General features: G+C 38.5%; 2 protein-coding genes and 2 non-coding genes across 8 annotated transcripts; all 4 read right to left on the reverse strand.

The window, feature by feature from the left end:
- Positions 1-4660: 4660 nt before the first annotated feature.
- On the reverse strand, positions 4661-8690 carry LOC127953660 (60S ribosomal protein L3). The gene is made up of 9 exons (XM_052552915.1): positions 8550-8690; positions 7608-7800; positions 7224-7392; positions 6763-6898; positions 6039-6225; positions 5657-5817; positions 5462-5563; positions 5152-5367; positions 4661-4773 (listed from the first exon to the last, which is right to left on the reverse strand). Exons 1-9 carry the CDS (start codon positions 8550-8552, stop codon positions 4729-4731), a joined length of 1212 nt encoding a protein of 403 aa, XP_052408875.1. The 5' UTR covers positions 8553-8690; the 3' UTR covers positions 4661-4728.
- Positions 4846-4980, reverse strand: LOC127953968 (small nucleolar RNA SNORA54). The gene has a single exon (XR_008153394.1). It is a non-coding gene; the product is annotated as a small nucleolar RNA SNORA54 (small nucleolar RNA).
- On the reverse strand, positions 5883-5978 carry LOC127953970 (small nucleolar RNA U83B). The gene has a single exon (XR_008153396.1). It is a non-coding gene; the product is annotated as a small nucleolar RNA U83B (small nucleolar RNA).
- Positions 8691-9962: 1272 nt separating the features above from the next.
- LOC127953663 (probable mitochondrial glutathione transporter SLC25A39) lies at positions 9963-20339 on the reverse strand. Of its 5 annotated transcripts, XM_052552921.1 has the most exons (13): positions 20173-20330; positions 18816-18875; positions 18094-18203; positions 17757-17816; positions 16755-16805; positions 15608-15717; positions 15465-15532; positions 13601-13725; positions 12966-13139; positions 12763-12872; positions 11685-11766; positions 11411-11494; positions 9963-10862 (listed from the first exon to the last, which is right to left on the reverse strand). In XM_052552921.1, exons 3-13 carry the CDS (start codon positions 18188-18190, stop codon positions 10744-10746), a joined length of 1080 nt encoding a protein of 359 aa, XP_052408881.1. In that variant the 5' UTR covers positions 18191-18203; positions 18816-18875; positions 20173-20330; the 3' UTR covers positions 9963-10743. The 5 variants fall into 5 exon arrangements, with proteins under 5 accessions (XP_052408881.1, XP_052408882.1, XP_052408880.1 ...); XM_052552922.1 differs by lacking the exon at positions 18816-18875 and having other exon boundaries at positions 11411-11491; positions 20173-20339; XM_052552920.1 differs by lacking the exon at positions 18816-18875 and having other exon boundaries at positions 20173-20339.
- Between the last annotated feature and the right edge of the window lie 4145 nt (positions 20340-24484).

Below are 24484 nucleotides of genomic sequence, written 5' to 3' on the forward strand. Positions count from 1 at the left end.
GCCACAAGTTGGTTGACTCCATGCCACACAGATGTCAAGCAGTTTTAAAAAACTGTGGTCATACAACTAAATATTAGTTTAGTGATTCACAGGATTGCTAAATCCCAGAAAAAAAAAATGTTTGTACAAAATAGTTTTGAGTTTGTACAGTCAAAGGTAGACACTGCTATTTTTTTGAACACACCCCTTTCAACTAATTGCCCAATTGCACAGCCTTAAGAGCGTGCATATCATGAATGCTGGGTCTTGTTTGTTTTCTGACAATCTACTGAACCTACTGGTAACTTGTTTGCCACGTAGCAATAAAAAATATACTAAAAACCTTGATTATTCTGGTTAGTCACATTGTACTGCTATTATTTTGAACAATACTGTACCTCTGCACATAACACATGCGTGTGGTGCTGCTGGCATAGAACATGCATGTGCTGAGCCTTGTTTACATGCAGAGGAATGCACACGCATACATTCTGGTACTCTCTATAATGGCGGAGAAATAAGTTTCTGAGCCTGGGAACATTTCAGTTGCATTGCTCTCTATTTAGGGTCAGAGAGCTCTCGGATTTCATAAAATATATTCATTTGTGTTCAGGCTAATTTGAGTTTGGAGCAACATGATGGTGAGTAATTAATGACAGAATTTTCATTTTTGGGTGAACTTTTAATTCACTCATTATAATATAGTTTAATCTACAAATATAACACTATTTTGTAGGAATTATAAACAGGAGTGAAACAGAACCCATTAAAAGGTCTTTGAGCCAATGGGGATCGCTCTCAATGGAAACCCTTTTTCAAGGTAGGACCCGAGTTGTCTTAACACAGGCTCAAAAAATGACTCTTTGAAATCAGCTGTTTTTGATAATGGAAACCACAGAACTGCATTCCAAGTAACTACACACCTCAGCTGCTACATCATTAAGCACCATTGAAAAGGCCGTCTCGAATGAAAGGATCTTTGGAAGGCAACCTTCATTTTCATGACCTGCATTGTATTTTGAAGGATGCATCAAGTGTCTCCTTTGTGTCTTCCAGTCACTCACTATTCTTTACACATATTCCAATTCATGAAAAATATCTGGTGAGAAATGAGGAATGAACAATGAACATTATTATTATATTATACTTTCATAAAAAAAAAAAAAATCAAAGACAAGTGTTTTCGGAGATAAAGGTATTATATTTTCTTTTGCAGTGTACAGTATTGTTCAAAATAATAGCAGTACAATGTGACTAACCAGAATAATCAAGGTTTTTAGTATATTTTTTATTGCTACGTGGCAAACAAGTTACCAGTAGGTTCAGTAGATTGTCAGAAAACAAACAAGACCCAGCATTCATGATATGCACGCTCTTAAGGCTGTGCAATTGGGCAATTAGTTGAAAGGGGTGTGTTCAAAAAAATAGCAGTGTCTACCTTTGACTGTACAAACTCAAAACTATTTTGTACAAACATTTTTTTTTTCTGGGATTTAGCAATCCTGTGAATCACTAAACTAATATTTAGTTGTATGACCACAGTTTTTTAAAACTGCTTGACATCTGTGTGGCATGGAGTCAACGAAACTTGTGGCACCTCTCAGCTGTTATTCCACTCCATGATTCTTTAACAACATTCCACAATTCATTCACATTTCTTGGTTTTGCTTCAGAAACAGCATTTTTGATATCACCCCACAAGTTCTCAATTGGATTAAGGTCTGGAGATTGGGCTGGCCACTCCATAACATTAATTTTGTTGGTTTGGAACCAAGACTTTGCCCGTTTACTAGTGTGTTTTGGGTCATTGTCTTGTTGAAACAACCATTTCAAGGGCATGTCCTCTTCAGCATAGGGCAACATGACCTCTTCAAGTATTTTAACATATGCAAACTGATCCATGATCCCTGGTATGCGATAAATAGGCCCAACACCATAGTAGGAGAAACATGCCCATATCATGATGCTTGCACCTCCATGCTTCACTGTCTTCACTGTGTACTGTGGCTTGAATTCAGAGTTTGGGGGTCGTCTCACAAACTGCCTGTGGCCCTTGGACCCAAAAAGAACAATTTTACTTTCATCAGTCCACAAAATGTTCCTCCATTTCTCTTTAGGCCAGTTGATGTGTTCTTTGGCAAATTGTAACCTCTTCTGCACATGCCTTTTTTTTTAACAGAGGGACTTTGCGGGGGATTCTTGAAAATAGATTAGCTTCACACAGACGTCTTCTAACTGTCACAGTACTTACAGGTAACTCCAGACTGTCTTTGATCATCCTGGAGGTGATCATTGGCTGAGCCTTTGCCATTCTGGTTATTCTTCTATCCATTTTGATGGTTGTCTTCCGTTTTCTTCCACGTCTCTCTGGTTTTGCTCTCCATTTTAAGGCATTGGAGATCATTTTAGCTGAACAGCCTATCATTTTTTGCACCTCTTTATAGGTTTTCCCCTCTCTAATCAACTTTTTAATCAAAGTACGCTGTTCTTCTGAACAATGTCTTGAACGACCCATTTTCCTCAGCTTTCAAATGCATGTTCAACAAGTGTTGGCTTCATCCTTAAATAGGGGCCACCTGATTCACACCTGTTTCTTCACAAAATTGATGACCTCAGTGATTGAATGCCACACTGCTATTTTTTTGAACACACCCCTTTCAACTAATTCAACTAATTGCCCAATTGCACAGCCTTAAGAGCGTGCATATCATGAATGCTGGGTCTCATTTGTTTTCTGAGAATCTACTGAACCTACTGGTAACTTGTTTGCCACGTAGCAATAAAAAATATATGAAAAACCTTGATTATTCTGGTTAGTCACATTGTACTGCTATTATTTTGAACAATACTGTATATTAATCACAACTGTCCATGATGTAAATCAACGGGAGACCAGACAGTTGCCATTCACTGCTTTAATAATATAGTTAATTAACATTATTTCAATATGAATTTTTAATAGTATTTTCGTGCAGTGACTCTTTGACCAATCAACACTGGAAATTCAATGTGATTAGACCAGTATGCTAATCAGCCAAAAATGGCCCCCTTAGCTTCTTTTTCTGAGTGAAATCTAATCCGATTCTAGGATTCATGCATCTTATAATCCAAATGATATAATTTATTACTTAAAAGATCTTTAAAAATGAAATGTTTTAGGGTGAAGCGACAGAATATCTACCATGCGAGGAAGAAAGGCCTAAACAGTGTGCAAAGAGCTTCCAGGCTTCTTATTACAATGTGAAATGATGGGGAAGCAGTTTTGCAAAGAGGCAGTGAGGACAAAGAGTCTTAATTAGGTGAGCTCCCTTCGGACTATCGTAAACAAAAGCCTCGATTCCAACTTGACGACCCCAACGCTCAGAGGGATGCTCTGTTCTCAAGGACAACATCTAGAGGCTTTGCAAGCTTAACTATTGTTGTTTGAGATTGCTATAACAACATTTATACACGAGGAGAACAGACAGAGTGTGAGGTTGCAACTAAAGTCCCTGGCAGCCCTTTTCTATGATGTAATGGTGGGAGTGGGGAGAGCCAGCTGTTTCTTTGGTATGGACATCTGGGCACAAGTGCTGTGGGGTGTTGTGTTTGGACAGATGAACATGACAGGGAATGGTAGAATTCCTGACACCGCCCTCATCATTCCCATCAGCCCTCATTTACAATGAAGCCGTTGTCAGACAGAGGCAATTTGAGTGCTTTGTGATTTTAGCAGATTATAGACACACTGAGACAAATGCTTGTCAAATATGGAGAATTACAGAAGTAGCATATAATGCAAGTGTTTTAATCAAGACGAGATTACTGTGAACTTTGCCCATGTTCCCAACCAACTTTTGTCCTCTAGAGGAGCCCTGTGAACATACAGTACTAATTAAGGCATATACAGCATTCATTATAGACCAAGCACCTGAAGACCAGGAGTTTAGCTGAGTCAGTGGGATACACAAAGCTGCCATTGATCTGCTTTCTGCTCTGCTGCATTGCTTTTCTGGAGCAACCTTTGACAGAGGTCATACATGGAAAAAGTTAGACCACATTTGTACAGTGGCTGAGAGAGCTCAATGCGCCGCAACTTTAGAAAACACGTGCAAACAGAAAAGGCACCAGCAAATCGAGAAAACAGACAGAAGGTGCTGCAAATGCTCACAAATTTGTATTTGCGGCACTGTCAAATTGAAGTGGTTTTACAAATTTGCAGGTATTCTATTTGCAGCACATTGAGCTCTTTCAGCCACTGAACATTTGGGCCGAGTCCTACATCCAAGATTAAGTGACTTATAATTTGGTTTGTGTCAGACACAGCAAAACATGTAGATGGTGTGGACAATTGACAACGTTCGCTGCACAACACAAATTTTTTTTTTCCCAACATGCATGCTTAAGGATTGAAAGGAATAAATTAGGCACAGTTAATGGACTTCTAGACCTGGCAGTCATGTACAAAACTCTTTAACCCCAGGGTCATTTTTATATTGCATATACCTTACACAATTTGGCGGGGTATAGATTTATACAAAAACAACCCTAGAGAACAAGCAGCTGTACTTGGGGAACCCTAAATTTCTTGCATTACAAAGCCAACACCGTGGGGATGGTCATGTCACAGAGGTTGAGAACCGCTACACTTTAAAAAAAAAAAAAAAAAAAAAGTGGAGAATTGAGAAGAAATGCAAAGACGTTAGACCATTAATTTGATTTTTATTAAACTCTGCAGTATTGCATGACAACAGATACATAAGAGTAGGATTATGACATTTCCTCCTTGGCAAGGCGGTCTTTCTTGAGGGGCCCCTGTTGAAACAAGAAAAGATTGGTTACCAGCCCATTTAACTGATTTTAACAAAAAGGTACATGACTGGTATAAAATGTTGTCAGAGAGTGAACAGGGAGAAAGCACAAGAGTGGCACCACTCCCCTGCCTCACTGAGCTTTTATCTTGCACTGGAATGGAACCCAAATCTCAGATTGACAAGCTGAAACAGGTTACGAACAGTGCACTAATCTGCAGAGGTCCATGGGCAGCGAGGCAGATAGGTGTGGTGTGTAAAATTAAGCGCAGAATACACAATGCTACAGAACATTCAGACAACGCCTAATTCAGAATTATTCTGGGTGCTCGGGTCACAGCAGGGATAAAAGGCCGAGTAACCACTGCAGGCATGCACTCACCATGAAACTCTTCTTTTCCTCGATGGTCTGGAAACGTCCATGACCAAACTTGGAGGTGGTGTCAATGAACTTGAGGTCGATCTTCTCCTGGGCACGGCGGCTGGTCTGGACCAGAAGAGATTTGCGAAGGGTCAAAACCCTCTTCCTGGTTCCAACCACACAGCCTTTCAGCATCAGGAAGTCATTGGTCACCTGACCATAGTGCACAAAGCCACCCTAATACAGAAGAAAAAATAAAGTTAGCTTAAATTTAAGACTATACAACCTTAAGTAACTGAAAACCCCATAAGGCAGAAATCTGCACACTCACCAGGGGGTTGATGCTCTTGTTGGACAGATCATATTCAGTAGCGGCGTTGTTCTTAACTACTTTTCCATCCTTGGTGTGATAGCCAGTACCAATCTTGTAGATCTAAAACAATACATCATGAGAAACAAGACTCAAGAGGAAGATCATGTAAAACTGATCCTACAGGATCGCTAGGGTCTAATCCTGGGGCTTCACCTTCTTGTTGATCTCCGTGCGGTGGTGGTAGCCCTTCTGACCGGCACGAGCCACAGAGAAAGCCACACGAGCAGGATGCCAGGCTCCAATACAGGCCACCTTACGCAGACCACGATGGGTCTTACGGGGCAGCTTTTTTGTGTGCCAGCGGCTTGTCACACCTACAAAAATGGTTTCTTTGATTAGAAAGTGCTCTAGGAAGCTCATTGGTTTAAGATACAGTAAGTGTGCTGTCAGAAGGAAGGCAGCATGGGAAATTTCCTCATGCGTTTCGGGCGCCATGCCTGACGCGATTAATCCATGTCTTTCATCATTGTGCACAATGGTTGTTAAATCAAGACTCACAGGAAGACAAAAGCTGAACAAAAAGACATCCACCTACCCTTGTATCCGTGACCCTTGGTAACCCCGATAACGTCAATCATCTCATCCTGACCAAAGACGTTAGCGATGGGAATGGGCTGCTCAAGCTTCTCTCTGGCCCAGTCAACCTTGTCAGCGATGGAGCCTCCGTTCAGCTGAATCTCCATCAAATGAGACTTCTTCTGTCTTAAGGGCAGCAGGCGCATCTACAGAAAGTGGGATGGTTGGTAAAGCGCCATTTAAAGTCATGCAACAAATTTAAATAATAGGGTTCACAATGTGTTGCACATTTGACAACAATTTTGAAGAATAAGGTTCATTACACTGGTAAAGATTCATGAGTTTTGACAATTTAAACTTGCGATTTAACTTTTTCCATTATGTTGGTTGGGGGGAGGGGGGTGTAAAAAAGATATTTGGGTTCGAAAAGTGAATGTTCTGTTCCTGTGGCTCAAGTGGTAGAGCTTTGCTTTAGCAGCACAAGGTTTTGGGTTCAACTCCCAGGGAACACATGTTAAAAACTGTTAGCCTGAATGCACTGTAAGTCGCTTTGGATAAAGGCGTCTGCTAGATGCATAAATGTTCTTGTAACAAACACATGGAATTGATTTAATGGTATGGGACCAGTAGTGACATTTTAAATGAATAGATATTTAGGCCATAATCTCCTAGCCTTTTCAATAAGCATTAAAGTGGTCACTAAAGCTCACAGCATTACTTTGTGCCACAGCTTGTAAGCTCACCTGCGTGTGGGCAATGATGCGAATGATCTGGCAGTACTTCTTCATGGAGGCAAAGTCTTTCTCCAGCTGCTTCTTGCCCTCTTCATCTTGCCACCTCTTGCAGTACTTGGTAAAGGCCTTCTTCTTGGACTTGTACCTAAACGTGGCACAGAAAGGTTGGCACAGCTCCTTCATAGCCCAGCGGGCTAGAGGAAGGAGACTGGGCATGGCTGCTTGCCCATCCCTCGTGGTAAAGGGTGGGCATTAACACTAGGTCACTTCGGCTCATGGCACAGTTTAAGCCACCGTTTCCACCAGCCAGAGGAGCCCGGAGCTCATCAGGGCACTAGGCACCTGAGCGGAGCTGCACCACACCGACACATTAGACTGGCTCAGAAGAAACATGACAAATGTTTATTCTGGCCAGCGACTATCAGCTCCAGACTAAAACCCAATCAGAAGTTACCTAAAGCAAGCCTTACCAGTTCTTATAGAAGCGACGCTTGCACTCATCACTAATGTGCTCAGCAAAGATGGTCTTGAAAGAGCGCAGGCCACGAGGGGTCATGACGTATCCAACAACACCCACCACAATCATGGGCGGAGTCTCCACAACAGTCACAGCCTCAACCACCTCCTTTTTGTTGACCTCTGAGAAGCACAAAAAGCACAAGTTAGTTTAATTGCAAACCAGTATGCCCATTTACAACCAGGATTTTAAGGAGTTAAACTTTTCTCAGAACTCGACATTCAGCAAGGGTTTAAGGCCCAAATATGTCCGCCCGTCGAGGTGATCATCACTGGCAGACATCCCAATAGCAAAAAAGACTTCACACAACATGCAACACCTGTCTGCTTCAACTTACTTGAGCCAGGTCTATCGACCTCACGGACAATGTGGGTCATGCCAGCCTTGTAGCCAAGGAAAGCGGTCAGGTGAACAGGTTTGCTGGAATCATCTTTAGGGAAACTCTTCACCTTGCCACGATGGCGTTTGCACCTCTTGCGGGGCAGGAAGCCCAGAGAGCCGTGGCGTGGGGCCGAAAACTTACGGTGAGACTACAAAAAAAAAAAAAACAGCTCTGAATTAATCTTGCGAAGTTACTTCTGTAACGATGCACCATTAATTGTGGGGAAAAAAAGCCTGCGGTCTTCATTTTTTTTTCTAGTAAACTCCCTTATCTTTGCAACTTACACTAGATAAGCTTAATAGTGCAATTTCTTAAAATTACATAAGGCCATAAGAAGAAAAAGCCGTTAACGTTAGTCAAGTCTTGAAAACGCAACTCGTTAGGTCTCCTGAATTGCACGTAAAAAATTATCTTGCACGAGTTGAGTCAAATCGGTATATCTTAAACTAATTTTACATTAATTGGGTCGCCATTTGGAAATACCAGACACTACAAGAAAATACTGACTGCTCATTTTATCTAGTTAATAAAATTTACTTCGACGCTTAACTTGCTAAGGCCCTAAAAATTAGCGCAGAAACCATCTTCCACATTGAGAAAACAAAGTCAGAAAAATAACAATTTAGGTAAAATGGTTTATGATATCTCGGTTTCATTCTTGTGCCTCCTAAAACGTATTTAACTGTAAGAAATTCAAAGCAGAACAGGACGCTGCCATTTTCCCCTTCGGTCAAACACACACAACATGAGCAAACGCCTAGACACAACGGTTACCGTGTATAATCCCTGCAAAACATTCGTTTGCCCTCTGTGTGTAATATTCAGCACAGGATGTGTTCGAAATCAGACGGATGACTTAGATTTAGGGTGGATTGTAAGGCAGAGTCAATCACTCACCATTGTGGCCCCGGTCCGATTGAGAGAGAGAACGACAGAGAGGCGGCGCTTCGCTTTAAACGAAGACGCGCGTTCGACGCATGTGCGTCACTGCATACGTCTCTCGTAATGGCGGTCCTCCAGTGGCGTCGCCCTCTATGGGCCAGTAATGCACTGTCTGCCACATGTAGATTAAGTATATTAAATATGAACTTCATTCGAAATTAGTCTAAAAAACAATATTTGTGCCAACTCATTTTTTATTAGATTTTTTTTCATGTCCGCTATAATGGACGCCAGGACTGAACATAAAAATGATCATATTTTAACCATAGTTTAATCAGTAGAGTTTGTGCACTATAGTTGAACTAGTGTTTAAAATTTTGAAAAGAACTCAAACTGTAAGAATGACCAATGCAATGAGAATGTGGAAAGAAAATGATACGATCGGTGTGAATCTGAGTATATGTATAAATGTTTTTATGACTATGTGAATGTGTACTTACTTTGTAGATTGTTTTGATGAATATGTTTGTGTGCATCAAGGCATCTGTGTGTGTGTGTGTGTGAGTGAGGGCCAGGGGGTGTTAGTGTGTGTGTTGCTGTTTATTCACTGATCTCACATGAACAGTGGCTGTTTCTCACTAAAACCAATGAAACATTGATTGACAGAATATGGTCACTTTGAAGACATACCTGTAGATGAAATCACATTAATATTAATTTAATTAACATAAATGTTCATAAAGAATTAACATTATTTGTAGCTCTGTATTTAGCTTTGAAATGCTTCTGCAAATTTCTCAACCTCTTATACAACTAATTAATGAGGTTCCTGCTGATATCTTTCAAGACCTGATGTTCATTGCAATGGATATTACATTTAAATTGGATATTAAATTGAAAATGATAATTTGATAGTCTTAATTTTATAATATATGCAAGTTGATGGGCTTCCTCTTCTTCCTGTCTAGGTTCATAGTCATGTCTCTTTTTTCTGATGCCTGTAGCCCAATCAGATAAAGTTAGGAGTCATATCTTCACTGTGATTGGTTGATCAGTGACCAATCAGTGACCAGGCATTGCTCTTATTATAAAAACATAACATTTTATTGGTTTAAACAAAACAAACCAATCCATTTCAATGGACGCAGGCTCTAAAGGAGTTAATGGTAAGTTTCTATGCAAGTTTAAATAAGTCATAAAATGTACACCACCAAACCTAGAAGAAGAAATAGGTTGAGGTTTATAAAATATTTGCTAACTTTCAAGTACGCTATTTATAAAATTTTAATTAAATTTGATCATTTAAGTCACCCTCATGTCTCTGTCTAGAGGAACAGACAACACACAACCTTCTCACATTCACTCAGAAATGACACAATGACTAATTTTGTAGTATGATTCACGTAGAGTGCAGTAATACACATTACATTTCTTAAAGGTCTTTTATTAAATAATATCTGAGAACTGTAATAATTTCAAGTCAGCAATAAGTTTACAGCAGTTCATATCAGAACTAAATGCAGTGAACATGTGTAGCAAACAGGAGGAGACCAGAGACCCATCCACTACACACAAGAACAATTCTTGCCTTACAAACAAACAAAACAAAAAATTGCATTATATTCTCAATGCAAAAACAAAACTTCAAAAATGTTCTTGTGGCTATTCCCAAGTCCAGTGCCCATAAAAAGACAAGTATTTTACTTCAGGAGAGTTAAATATTTGCAAAAAAAGAAAACAAATAAAATATTTTTTTCTGAAAATAAAGACACTGTTCAGTATTGAGTAGTTTATCCATTCAGTCCATTTGTCGGCTGACGTTTCTTCGATATGAACAGAAGAGAGCAGCACTGTCTTTAATGAAAGGGACTAAAGACATGTTTTACAGAAACAACAACCTGGATGTCACCTTCAACCGGCAGCCATTTCAATAAGTGGGGCATTATTGGGAGGTAGTGCTTCTGCCAGCATGCTTTGGTACGGTTACTTAAGGCATCACAGGGTTTGTGGGGAATTTGTGCATTTATTGATGCATCATAACACAAGTCTTTCATCTCAGATGCAAAGAAGTGGTTTAAGTCTCACAGCTTTTAGTCCTTGTGCCAGTCAGTAGGCACATATCACCCAACAATTAAAGTATTTCAGAGCACTAAAGTCATCGATGTTTGCAGTAGTTGCTGAGGAGGAGCCTCTGGTCCTCTCGCTCATCTCAAAGTCCACATCTCGCCTGATTCAGATTACGCTCCTGAAAGAAAGTTTTCCCGAACTCATAAGTGCTGATCATGACTGCACAGGCGGGAGCAACTTTGATCACTCTTGGAAGAAAACCTGAAAAAAAAAAGTCTGTAATTTCAGATCCAGGGTGGTCCGACCCAAACCTAACAATACAGTTCTATGCATAAAATATATTATACATCCAAACAAAAAGCTATATTTTATAGTATTATATTACTACTCCTTTAAATAATCTGACTAGGGCTGCATGTTATTAGAAAAAACTGACATTGTGATATTTCGATTCTCCGTGTTTTATTGCGATATGAATTTCCACCAGATGACTTAAGAAGCTATATTTGGAAAGAATACATAATTCAAGAAAGAGTAGGATGATTATTTTGACAGGGGCAAACAAAAATATGCGCTGCTGAACATGAGCTACAATGAGTGTAAATAAGTGCTGCGATTCAATCTGAACCTGGTCGTGAATATGTTTACAGAAATGGCAGCGTGATATGACAGTGATGATTTTATTTCAATATATGGTGCAGCCCTAATCTTGACTTTAACAAACAGGCCTCTTTTAACTAATGCCAATCTCTAGTTAGTGAAGTTATATAACTACTCTGACGTCAGTATCATTAGATCTTAGAGCTTACCTGCAAACAAACCCCTGTATCCCAGGTCTATCCAGATATTCTTCATCATGTTCCACGTGGAGGAGGGTTTCTTCACAGAGACTGCTGTGAAAGGTCAAAATGTCAAGACATCTGATGCCTGATAAATGTAATTAAATCTAGCTTAAGTAATCAGCTCCGAACTGTTTTTAAAAGAGAGTCGTCACCGAATGACATCATGTGTCAGTCAGCATGCAGGTTGCATTACTTCACTCTTTCCAATGTGTTAACAGAGAAACGACAGAAGCTGCTATACCTCCGAGTGCCTCCATTTCTCCTAACTGGATCTGCCTGCGTGTTTTCACCACGTCAAACGGCAGGGTCAGAATTGCTGCGATCTGTGTGGAAAAAAACAAAACATGATATTCTGATAAACCAGGAGGGTATGAGAGACATTAATTATTTTATTATTACTTTAATTGAATCAGGTTTAAAAACAGATTTAAAATTGTATGCATAATGTTATATAAAATATGAAAAAAATAATAATTATATTATATTATATATATATATATATATATATATATATATATATATATATATATATATATATATATATATATATATATATATATAAATCTGTTCTTTTAAACATTATTATAAAAAAAATTGCTATCACAGTTTTCACAAAAATATGAACAAGTATTCAACATTGAGGATAATAATTAAAAGAGAGGTTTCTTGATTTCTGAAGGATCAGGTGTCACTGAAGTCTGGAGAAATGATGCTGAAAATTCAGCTCTGCATCACAGGAATAAATGACATTGTACAGTCTATTCAAGTAGAAAACATTCAATTTAAAATGTAATTATATTTCACAATATTAATATTTTTCTGTATTTTGGTCAAATGGTTAAAAGGAGAGATTTATTTGGGAGTTAAAAACACAAAACAGAAAAACTTAAATCTTAATTTTAACTTTCTATATATTAATTTCAATACCTAATGATTATTCTATTTTCATTGCAAAAACAATACATTTCAAAATAATTTTGTATTTTTTTAATGTAGTAACATTAAGTATGTACTACAATTATACAAAATGTAACTTGGCCTTTAGTTAGATTTCAATTCAAAAGACCAGTGTCACTCATGTCCTGTATTCATCTGGGACAGAAGTTACCCCAGCATTTGTTCTCATGCTAAATGCCCTTGTTGTTAATCAGTCAAGCCAGATAAGGTTATCAGACTCTGCTCACATTGTTTTATCTTTCTCACCGAAGCTTTATGTAATCATTCATAATCTCCTGTTTATTAATTTATAGCCATTGGGTTTCTTATTTAAAAGTGTCAACAAGTCAACAATCATATCCGGCTTTTGAGAGTATACTCACGGCTCCTGAGACGGCCCCCGCTGTAAAACTGATGGTGAAGGAGGTCTGTGGAGCCCTGTATCGCTCACACAGCTGTGCCTTCACTAGCTCATAGTTAAACCAGTACAGGGCTAAGGGGAAAGACACAAAAACAGTCAAACACTGCATCTGGGGAACATCAGCTCACCATCACGCTGTCAGAGAGTGTACAGGAGGTCACTGACCGGAAAAGGGCACGTCCCGTAGGACAGTGGGTCCCCAGCCTCTCCAGAGAGATAACCAGCCATCCTGAGCTACAGCCGAGCGGATGCACACCATCAGCTCACTGTACGGTAGCTTGCGGGACTGCATCTTAGTCCGAACTAACTCCAGAGGGCTGATCACAGACACCGCTCCCACTGAGCAGCACAGAGAGAGGAGGAAAAAAAACTCACACCACAGCAATAACTAAAAACAAAACTAGGGATGCACCGATAGTAACATAATGTTTATTTTTTTCCTAAATACATTTAAATCAACCATTATACATTTTAGAATTGCGACAGTATAAACATTTAGCAAAAGATTCCAATTAAGAGTGTATACACTAAAGTTCCAAAGTGTGGGGTCAGTAAGAACTCTTTTTTTTTTTTTTTGACAGAAATTAATACTGTTATTCAGCAAGGATTAACCCAACAGTATTGACAATAAAAACTGACAGCAAAGGCAAATATAATGTTACAAAATGTTTTTGAGTAAATTCAGTTCTTTTGAACTTCAACTCTCTATTCAAAGAATCCTAAAAAAAAAATTATAATAAAAAGTTGTAAATTTTGTACACAGCACTTGTATGAGACGACAAGGCAAAGTAAATTCTCACATCTTGCTAACCCTCCTGCTATGAGAGGGATATGGTCCCCCTGATAGCCCATGCTGTAACGCAGGAAGTCTCGCAGCTGGTCGTAACAGGTGAAATAGATGACTGTGGCAGGAACCGCCATCACCCTTCAAACACAAACACACTCACTGAAAACAACCGGTGCACTAATTACAAATGGGTGTCATTCCCAAGACTGATGTTTTTTGCTGGTTTGCAAAACCATGCGCTTAAGTGAACCGACCCCAAAAAAGGTTAATCACAGTGAACTTGATACAGACGTTCAATCATTATCACGTTATTTATACATTTACAAAGTCAAAGGGTCATTTGCTTGCACAGCGTCTCCTGCACCGCTATTCGGTAAAAAACATGTCATTTTATTTACAAATAATGACCCTTGTGAGGCCGTTCTTTTAATGGATCCCTTCAATACTCTCGAGTTCGTCTCTTGTAGCCAGACCTTCAGACTGACGGCTGTAAGTCTGGAATCCAAGGCAGATTTCTTTGGCCAAGGCTTATCTGAAGCTGTTTGACCGACATGTCATCTGTCTGAATCAGTCTACAGAATCCTTCACTTAATGATCTTTGTATCCATCAAGGCATTTACATAATTAAAGGGGGGTGAAATGCTATTTCATGCATACTGAGTTTTTTTACACTGTTAAAGAGTTGGATTCCCATGCTAAACATGGACAAAGTTAAAAAAAATTAAGTTGTACGTTTGAAGGAGTATTTTTGTTCCAAAAAAACCTCTTCCGGTTTGTCACATGTTTCGGAAAGTTTTTTTCGAGTATGGCTCTGTGTGACGTTAGATGGAGCGGAATTTCCTTATATGGGTCCTAAGGGCACTTCTGCCGGAAGAGCGCGTGCTCCCGTATAGCACAGCACTGAGAGCACAACAGGCATTCACTGATCAGAGCGATTCACTGATCAGTGCGAGAGCGTCGCAAAAAGTCACAAAAGAAGTGTGCTTTTGGTTGCCAGGGTAAGACAACCCTGCACAGATTACCAAAAGAGAAACACCATTAAGGGACCAGTGGATGGAGTTTATATTTACAGAGCATCAACGGAGTTGTGCAAGTGTTTGTGTTTGTTCCCTGCATTTCGGATTGCACATTGTTTATTTCTTAAGGATGATGCAGTCCCAACTAAAAAGGGTCACGATTGTGTGTTGGAACCACATGCGGTGAGTAAAACTGCTTCAAATATCTCTGTGTTGTTAACTTAGCTATCGGCGCGTAAGCACATCAAGTAAACAACATGCGATGTTGGCATCAAACTGCACTTTCCACATGTACAGCTTAAAAAAAAAAAAAAAAAAAAGATGACAAAGTGCAACTTAGTCATTTTCCAAAACCGCTAAGCAAATATATACAGTTTCAGTACATACCACATAGCATACCGCCTTTGCTGATGCTGTTCTTGTTAAATTTCAGCCTCTGGATCTGTGTCACAGCTTCCACATGCTCTCAACTTAAAAGCCTACTGGCGCTCGTGATTCTTTAGCTCCGCCCACACGTCACGCCTCTAGGCGCTCGTGTTTTTCCTGGAAAAATTGGTACAGACTATCTTTCTCTTATAAATATAATAAAACTAAAGACTTTTTGGAGTTATGAAGGATGCAGTACTACTCTATAGGTACTCAAGATTAACAGGATATTGAGTGAAAACGAGCATTTCACCCCCCCTTTAAAATCGGACTTATTTCATGATCTGCGCTTGTTAATAACACTGCACTTCTTCGATTAGAATCAAAGTCTTTAGACTGAGCTGGAGTTACAGCACACGGTTTATTAATAGACACACAAAAAACAGGTGTTAATGTTTATGTAACTCTACACTGACATTATGATGCTGCACTTACAGTGTGGGAGGAAGTCCGCTCCACAAAGACCTCAGCCCCTCGTTACGAGTGATCTTTACAAATGCATCCTGACAAACAAAGAAGATCATTAATCAAGTGTGTGTGTGTGGTCACAGTTTGGAAAGATGGGAATAAGTTCTCACCACGGTCCCGCTGAAGTGTGTAGGGGTTTTGTACCAGCTGGAGCAGCTCGACATATTCTGACACACATAGACATGGTCCATCAACCCGTTACAATAGAGGAAGCATTTCCCTAAGAAGACAGCCAAAATGCAGCAGAATAAATCTAATTTGCAATCATTTTGCAAATATATTACCAATGGCCAAGTACCCAAAATACCGTACTTAGAACTGATTGCAGTGATCAATTATGAAAAAAAAAGACTTCAAAACACTTGTTCAAAACAATTTTTAATCTTGCAATTGGTTGAGGTAGAATTAGGTAGGTTAAACAGAAACTTTGTTAAATTTGTGCACTATACATATCGTATGGGTTCAAGTCAACATGAAATGACAAATTCATTTTTTTTCTAAATGTATGTTATTGATCTAATTTGATGTTGATCTGTGCACAATCCATACATGCATATAATGTGTCTTTTTAAAAACAAATTAGCTTAACTCAATCTTCCAGTGAAACAGCAGACTTCTCTTTGGTGACATATGCTGGACTTAAGTCCGCTTAAACCCTGACCACTTTCTTACAACTGACAGCAAGCTTGTATTCAGATCTGCCTCCAGCCAATCAACAACCACTGAATAGGCAATGAAGTCACTATCATGTTCAATAATCTGTTTTACTCAAATGTATGTCACGATATAGAAAAAAAGAAGATCTGTTGCTACTTCTGTTACCTTGCAACAATGCAAAGAGACGGAAAAGAAAGAAACTTCTAACAAAAACAAGCAGTCTTCGTACTATTTCTGGACATTACACAAAACAGCTTCAAGGTAAGATCTACCTGGCTTGGATCTTAGTTTGTCCTAATGAGTTCTGTTAATGGCCACTGCTATAAACACGCTGAATAAACATTTACATACAGCAGAGTAGACCTCGGAATAATTTTTGAATGCATTTTTTTCCATCTTGTTGACGTTTTTACATATGCACACATTTGTCATGTCTGTCTGCAATGTGACATTGGGTTTAGCCCTTCACAGATCTAGTATATAAGCCAAAATGTGATTTAGTAGTTTTGCAGAGTGCATTGGGAATTCTTTGAGAGCTGGTTAGTGAAGCGAGCTTCTGGGCTTTGGGAGGGGACCATACAGTTCACACACAGTACTCACATTTTGAAGGATGGATGACCCTAGCCCAGGGCCTTGACTCTGATGCTACAGCTACGAGAGAGAGAGAGAGATAGAAAGACATCTCATAGGCCTCATGCTGGTTTGCATTTGCTATATGCACTGTTATCAAAAGCTTACAGCAGGTTATTAGACTACCATTCAAATGTTTGGGGTCAGTAGACTTTATATAAGAATAAAAGAGAAGTTAAACTTGTTATCTAAATTGATAGTAAATATATTTATAATGTTCCCAAAGATATTTATGTGAAATGCTTTTGCCACCAAAGAATTCTAAAAAAACATTAAGCAGTTTTCAACATTTATAATATGATACCTGATAATAAATGTGTTTTCAGCACTAAATCAGCATATTAGACAGATTTTTTTAAGGATCATGTGACTCTGAAGACTGAACAATTAAGCTTTGCCATCACAGAAGGAATAAATTACTTTAAAAATATATAATAAAATACAAAACATTTATTTTTTCATTTGAAAAAGCTGAATGACTGTAGATTCATTTTTGCTGGTATTAAACGCAGAAATAGGTCAATTTCCTCTAGCCCAGCTTAATATGCACTGAAAACTGTATGTAAAGCCATGTCTACGTCAATATGCCCAAAACATTTAAACACTGTAGTGCTATCAAAACCTTGTTTTGTTTGGATTATGACTGACACAACATAGCAAGGCTGATACAATCAGTGGGGTAAGTTTGGGGCAGGACTGAGTTTAGCAAGCAGCGACAGACAAGGGTGTTTTATAAGAAACCGGTTTGAAATCAGTCACTATTTTTACTATTTTAACTGGTGTTGCTAGTTAGTAGCACAGAAATTATTCACTTTAACTTTAAAACACACATTTAAGCTAAAAACGTACTTGGAGTAGAAAAAAAAACCCTGATGTTAAACTGGTCTGACATGTCTCATGTCTAGAGTAAATGCATGAAGTTTAATCATCTGTCATTCTTTCTGTGAAAACGTAAGAGTTTAGTATCTGTACCTTGATAGAGGGGAGCTTGCTGGGCTTGAAGTCTGATCTTCACTACATCCAATGGTGTGACTGCAGAAAGAGAAAAAGTATCAAAAGTTAGCATTTTGATTCCATCTCTGAAGTATAAGGCTTGCACAAGCACAAAGCTTCCAATGTCAAATTAAACTATAAAACTGTCAACCCAGTTAGGCCACTTTATGAACACAATTAGATTACATTCAGTATCACTCCAAAGTTTGGGGTCAGTACATTTTTTTTTTTATGTTTCTGAAATAAGTTTTTAAGCTTTTAAGATATTACAAACATGTTCAGAATTTCTACTGAATAGAGATATGATTCTTCTCACCAAAAAGAGATGTTAGTAGAGCCCCAGTGCCAGACGCCAGCATCTGCTGCATGGGTGTGATAGCAGCCGAGGGCCTGACCACGGGCCCTTCCCCCATCCTGCCGGCCCACCTGAGAAACACAACGGAGCACTCCTCTAAACACTCAAGTTAAGCTTACATTTCATTTCATGGTCCTGTTTTATAGCTCCTATCATCGGGGAGACCTGCTGATCTACTCAGTCCTCTGAATAACAGCGTAATGTATTCAGATATTAAGAGAAAGCAACCGCTAGAGGCAGTGATGATCATAATGGCTAAGCAATAGTGTACTGCTATCTTATCTATTGAGCACAGAGCCGTGGGTGGTTCACCCGCCCCTTAGCCCCAGTATAAGACACAATTTAGCATGTGACTTTGACCGACCCCAAGTGCAGCCCGGATGCATGCACCATGCAATGTGTTCAGTGTCGAAGATTTGGGCAGACTGGCATCATTTGCAAGTCAATGCAAGTCAGATCTGTCAGCATTTGCTCACGTTTTCATGTTTCAGGCCTGTATTCCACGGAGCATAAAATAAAATATTTTTGAAAAATCTTAGTGACAAACAGTTTCGGTTCACATTGACTTTCATTGTATAAGGGGGAAAAATGAATCAAGACTGTTTGCTCGTCAACACACTTTAAAATCTCTTCTTTCATGTTACAGAGACTCATACACAAGACATAAGGAAATAGCATCTTACTAGTAGAGGGTAGAGGACTGGAGAATTTTAATCATCAGACTGGTATTACCTCCTACAATACTGAAAAAAATACAAAAGCTAGAGCAAATAGTACAGCTTTAGGCTACTGACACAGAAAGGAAAATCCATATGCAACTAACTAAAAGAGGAACAGAGCAGATAGTATTTATCAATGAGCACAATGATGGAATTATGAAGTACAGGGGGCTGCTGCCAATACACAGTCATATATTTCTGCTGCAATGCTGTAACGTTCATCAGTGCAAACCCCTCGATCTATCTCATGTGTTAAGACACTCCAGAAGAACCATTGAAGTGCAGTCCATCATCTCTAGGGCTGCAAAACAAACCCTAAACAGCTCTTAACTCACTCCTTCACATCCCTTCTTCCAAAATATCAAGCACAGCTCATAGATGATGCAATACAAATACTACTGCATATGCAGAAAAACTAGATCATTGAGAGAATGACTAGTAAAAAATTATTAGTTGAAAAAAAACACCATATTCACTTTGAAAATAATCAGACAAATGTATAGATCGCACTGAATCAAGACAATCTTAATTCAGATAATGCCTTGCCAAATGAATGTAGCAAAAGTCATAATATTTAATCTTATTTTTTTCCCCCTCATATTTTCTAATCTACATCAGAATATTTTACTAAACATTTAAGACACATTTAACATTAGAAGTAGAGTCATGTGACCCTGGAGCACAAAACCTGTCGCCAGACAAAAAAACATTATATGGGTCAAAATTTATTTTCTTTAATGCCAAAAATCATTAGGATATTAAGTAAAGATAATGTTCCATGAAGATGTTTTGTAAATGTCTTATTTATTTGACGATGTATAAATCTCAATTCCCAAAAAATGACCCTCGTGACTTGGATCTGTGGCCTAAACGGTCACAAATTACATTAAAAGTAATAGGTTTGAAAAATGTTACGACTGCTAACGTTGTATCTTTGAGCCAAGGAAAACAAGACGAAATTCAAAAACAAAGAACAAAACGTCCTGTTTACGCAAAAGAAACGCAAGGCGAGGAAGCTGACCAAATCATGGGTAGCTAACATTTTGCCTGTCCCGAAAAACAGACTATAACTGGCCTGGTTACTGCTAACGTTACTGGTTACAAATAAACTGAAACGGCTGTAAAAGGTCTCGATGATTAGATGACTCTCCTGCATCAGCCCAGTTTCATGAGCTGTGCGCTTGATCGCATTAAGAGCAATGGCGCAAGATGGCACATTGCCTACAGAGCAGTGATAGCAACCGAGCGCTTTTGAAGCTAATGGAGCAGAAATGGCAGTGCAATCAAGGAGTAAGCAGGGCTGCTCGTGCAGACAACTCACCTTTTGTCTAAACCGGAGGGTTTCCGCGCATCGGTTCTGTTCGTGTCATTCTGAAGCGAGACTGAGAGGCTCCTCCGTCGCGCGCTCGGAGCGTCTCAATGCGCACAGCGGCGCGTCGCAGCGGGTGTACTGTACATCAAAACACACGGCGTCCCCTGGCGGACGATCTGCTGCCAAATACACCAACGGTTCAGGGTTGTTTGTGTCATGAAGCGAGAAAGAAATGGGCTAATCGTGTCACGTTGTCCTCTAGGCAGTAAGAACTATAGAGGAAAGGAGTAAATTGAACACGCATATTTATATTTCTGGATGTCTGCTATCAACTGAAATTATTATTAGACAGCGTACCATAGAAACATGATATATATGACTTTAAAAAAAAAGTTACATAAGAAATACATTAATAGTTTATTAATAAGGTTATTAACATGCTATAATGGACTGCAGAAGCATTGTTATACATTTCAATGATTAAGGTCGCAGGGGAAAATATACGCAAGTTCCTCCTTCTGGTATCCACAAACATGAGGACATTTACCAAACTGAGAGATTGATAGCTTTAACTATTTTGTTGGAAAAATCTTGTTTTCTTTTAATGTTTATTTTCTTTCTTATTAAATATTTTAAAGGAGACCAATAGCATCCAAGACCAAGGCCATCTCAAATAGGGATAGGTATAAATTACATATTCAGTTCAGTTACATATTCAAAATGGCTATTCAAAATAAGTTTAAAATATATTTTTGGACCTGGATAACTTGCGTTGACAAAATACATTTTTACTCGTAATGTAGAAAATTGTCAAAAGAACAAATAGAAACGGTTTGGTCTAAAACATATTCTATGCTTATCAGACTATATAAATATATACAGGCCCGGATGGAAAATTTTGGGGTGAATTATCCCTTTAACATGACAATTTAACTTTCATTAAGGTTTTAGGTCTCCGTTTTGTGTACAGAACTACAGCTTTCCCATGATCAGTCATGACTATAACCACATTCACTTTGTCATAGTACTCCATTACATACTTTCACAATATACAGAACAGAAACACAGGCTTGTTTTCTGCCTTACAACCTCAAGAGGTTTATTAAAAGGTTTCACTCTCAAGTCCTGAGAGATCACTTCCCTCACACTAGCATGAAATTAATTAACACTATAAGCTTGTCTTTTTTTTTTTTTTTTCATGCAGAGAGAAATCACAATCAGGGTTACAGCAAAAGGTTTATTTTGCGATTCTGCAGTTCATTGTCAAACACAGCATCAACAGGTTAGGTCATCCATTTCGAGCAAACGTAGCGGTCATAGGGTGGATGTCACCGTGATGCCTTTGCTATTATATGGCTCCAATATTCAAGAGTTTAAAACAGTTGTGGAAACTAAAACGTGTTGGTCTGCATTACCACCAGTGGTGTCAAAAGTACTGGCATTCATTACTCAAGTAGAAGTATAGATACTAGGGTTTAAAAAGACTTTTGTAGAAGTTGAAGTATCAACTCAAGCTTTTTACTCAAGTAAAAGTGTAAAAGTACTGGTTTAAAAAACTACTTAAAGTATAAAAGTAAAAGTAATGTAAGGGGAAAAAAATGCCATTAAGAACAAAAGCTTAGGCCGCACCACAGGGGCCTATTGTGCACTACCCCTCCTCAAAAAAACATTTTTCTAAAGGCCATAGGCCATAATGACTATAATGTTATATTAAAATGTTCATGTTGAAAAATTTGGGATGCACTAGGCTTCCTGTTTCAGCCGCATATATGAAAATACAAAAATGGTGTGCACATCCCAAACATCCAATTAGGACACAGGTGCAAGACAACTGAATGATATAGACAAATAAAGAAGTGAAGTCTGAACACTGAAAACTACTGCTCCAGAGGAATTTAATCAAGCAACGTTTCGACCTTCAGGTCTTCCTCAGCCGCATATATGCCCATTTAAAATGAACGCACTTTAGTACAATCCAAATACATTAAAGGACTAGAGATATGATGACTAGTTGCCAATAAGTATTGTTATGGTGCAAAAAGTCAAACTTCAGAGGCTTGTCATCAATAACTTTTAATGGAATGTTTATGTACATCCATGATTAGCTGCAGGAATCTGCGAGGGCAATGGACAAGAACATTGGTACAGGCTTAGTAACAATTACACTTGTATGGTTGTCTATTTACAGTAAACATTATAGTGCTGTCAAAATGAATGATTAATCCAAGTGATTAATCAAAAACTAAAACTGAAAAAGAAATCATAATCCTGATACTTTCTTGATTGATAGCTTCTTGTATTTGGTCCATACGTCTGCTATGTCCAGTGTTGGGGGGTAACGAGTTACAAAGTTGGTATAGCCTACTTATCACAACTTTGTCAATCGCATCGTCAATCGAAAACGCTAAATTATTCAAACGTCTCGCCACCGAACTACCTACAGTAGCTTAATGTGTGGAGGACGAAGAAAAAGCACTCATTTGGTAAATGAGCCAGTGAGAAATAATAACTTTTAAGTAGGGTCCAGTGCCTTTTCAATACTTTTAAAACGGTACCGGCTCCTAAACGGTGCCTGAACCGATACTTTAAAAAAAAGAACCACAAAAAAAACTATGGATAACTTTAAAGAACATTACAAATATTTTAAATAAATCCATAGCTTGTTGTGCAAGTTGTGCTTCCCTTAATCTAAGCCTAATAAATGTATTTCACAATCTGGGTCATTATTTAATACAAAACCACACATAATGTTTCTACTGTATCTCTGTCACTCACTCTGATATTTAGTTAAGATGAGTGCTGTCTGTCACTGTCTTAAATCAGTTCTGTGAATTACTGTATGGTCATTCTTTATAAAGTAGCAACAATGTCGTTTTTAAAATACAGTACTGTGCAAAAGTCTTATGGAAAAATGAGTATTTTCTCCCCAAAAAGGGTTTTAAGACAGTTATTTATATCTTTTGCTGTAGTGTGTCAGTTGGAAATATCAGTTTGCCATTAATTTTAATAATAATCTAGTGCGATTTTGAATGCACAAGCAGTCTGACAACGGCAAAATTAATGTTTGGAAATGTAAACTGATATTTTATACTGACACACTACAGCAAAATATATAAATAACTGTCCGAACACCATTCTTTTAAGTGAAAATACTAAAGTGTCTAAGACTTTTGCACAGTAGTGTATGTATAAAGTCCGTATGATTAAATTAAGTATATTTAAGTAAGTGTAATTAAAGTATGTGTTCGTTCATGTGTTAAGGGCTAGATTTTCGCTGGAGGAAACGGCTGTGGTGTGATGAGCGAAAACTTTACAGATAAGAAACCGACTGCTACCTCGTGACCTTTTGTAAACTGTATTTATGACAAAGAACTGCACAGATATGGATATTCTAACAATCTATCGATAAACACACACCTTGTGTTCTCTGTTTGTTTAAGTGCGCATGCGCTGCTCCGTTCGCGGTCTGCGCCTCTGCGGATTGAAGAGCGCGCTGAAAGACGGGAGGAGACCGGTCTGACGCTGGTTTCATGTGAAATTTAAGCGGACTGACTCTGAGGCGATCGGATACCGTTTCCATACCCAACCCTACTTTTAAGAAATATATTTTTTGATAAACGAACCCAAAACTGTCTATGTCCTTGCTGGAGTGTGATCTGATTTGTGTCATGTGCAGGTGCGATGGATCGCGTACAAACCAATAGGGTGTCAGAATGGTATATGTTTATACTTCTCATCCAACCACAATCAAATTCACTCCATCCGGATGGCGCGATTTATCTGGATAGGTTTTTTTTTATTTTTTTTATTATTATTAATGATGACAAGCCGGAATGTAAACAAGCCGAAATGAAACAGCAGTAACGAAGCTATTTTTAAAATGTAAGGAGTAGAAAGTACAGATACTTGCCTGAAAATGTAAGGAGTAGAAGTAAAAAGTCGGCTGAAAAATAATCACTCAAGTAAAGTATAGATACCCCAAATTTCTACTTAAGTACAGTAACGAAGTATTTGTACTTCGTTACTTGACACCTCTGATTACCACTAAGCTATTTGTTATGCAGCGTGTTATTACATTTTGTCATGTAGCTGACGCTTCTATCCAAAGCAACTTATAAATGTCAACAAAAAGAGCAATAATATGCAGGTGCTATGACAAGTCTCAATTCAATCAATTAAATGATTTCATGTATTAGTTGTATTACAGTTGTTAATCTTGTTCACAAATCTTTTACGTGATGCAACACTCTAAATGATGACAATGTGAACAGTTACTTCAAACAAGACAGAGGACCCTGATGGCAATAATGAGAAATTATAA

Source organism: Carassius gibelio, chromosome B3, assembly GCF_023724105.1.
Source record: "Carassius gibelio isolate Cgi1373 ecotype wild population from Czech Republic chromosome B3, carGib1.2-hapl.c, whole genome shotgun sequence".
Classification (NCBI taxonomy): Eukaryota; Metazoa; Chordata; class Actinopteri; order Cypriniformes; family Cyprinidae; genus Carassius; species Carassius gibelio.

Coding starts and splice junctions, on each gene's coding strand:
- LOC127953663 (XM_052552920.1), bottom strand. CDS start 18,190: ATGGGGGAAGGGCCCGTGGTCAGGCCCTCGGCTGCTATCACACCCATG. Junction 15,533..15,607: donor CACACTTCAGCGGGACCGTG/GTGAGAACTTAT, acceptor TTTGTTTGTCAG/GATGCATTTGTAAAGATCAC. Junction 10,863..11,410: donor ATACAGGGGTTTGTTTGCAG/GTAAGCTCTAAG, acceptor TTTTTTTTTCAG/GTTTTCTTCCAAGAGTGATC.
- LOC127953660 (XM_052552915.1), bottom strand. Junction 5,818..6,038: donor CAAGGGTCACGGATACAAGG/GTAGGTGGATGT, acceptor CCATTTTTGTAG/GTGTGACAAGCCGCTGGCAC. Junction 5,564..5,656: donor GCACGGAGATCAACAAGAAG/GTGAAGCCCCAG, acceptor GTATTGTTTTAG/ATCTACAAGATTGGTACTGG.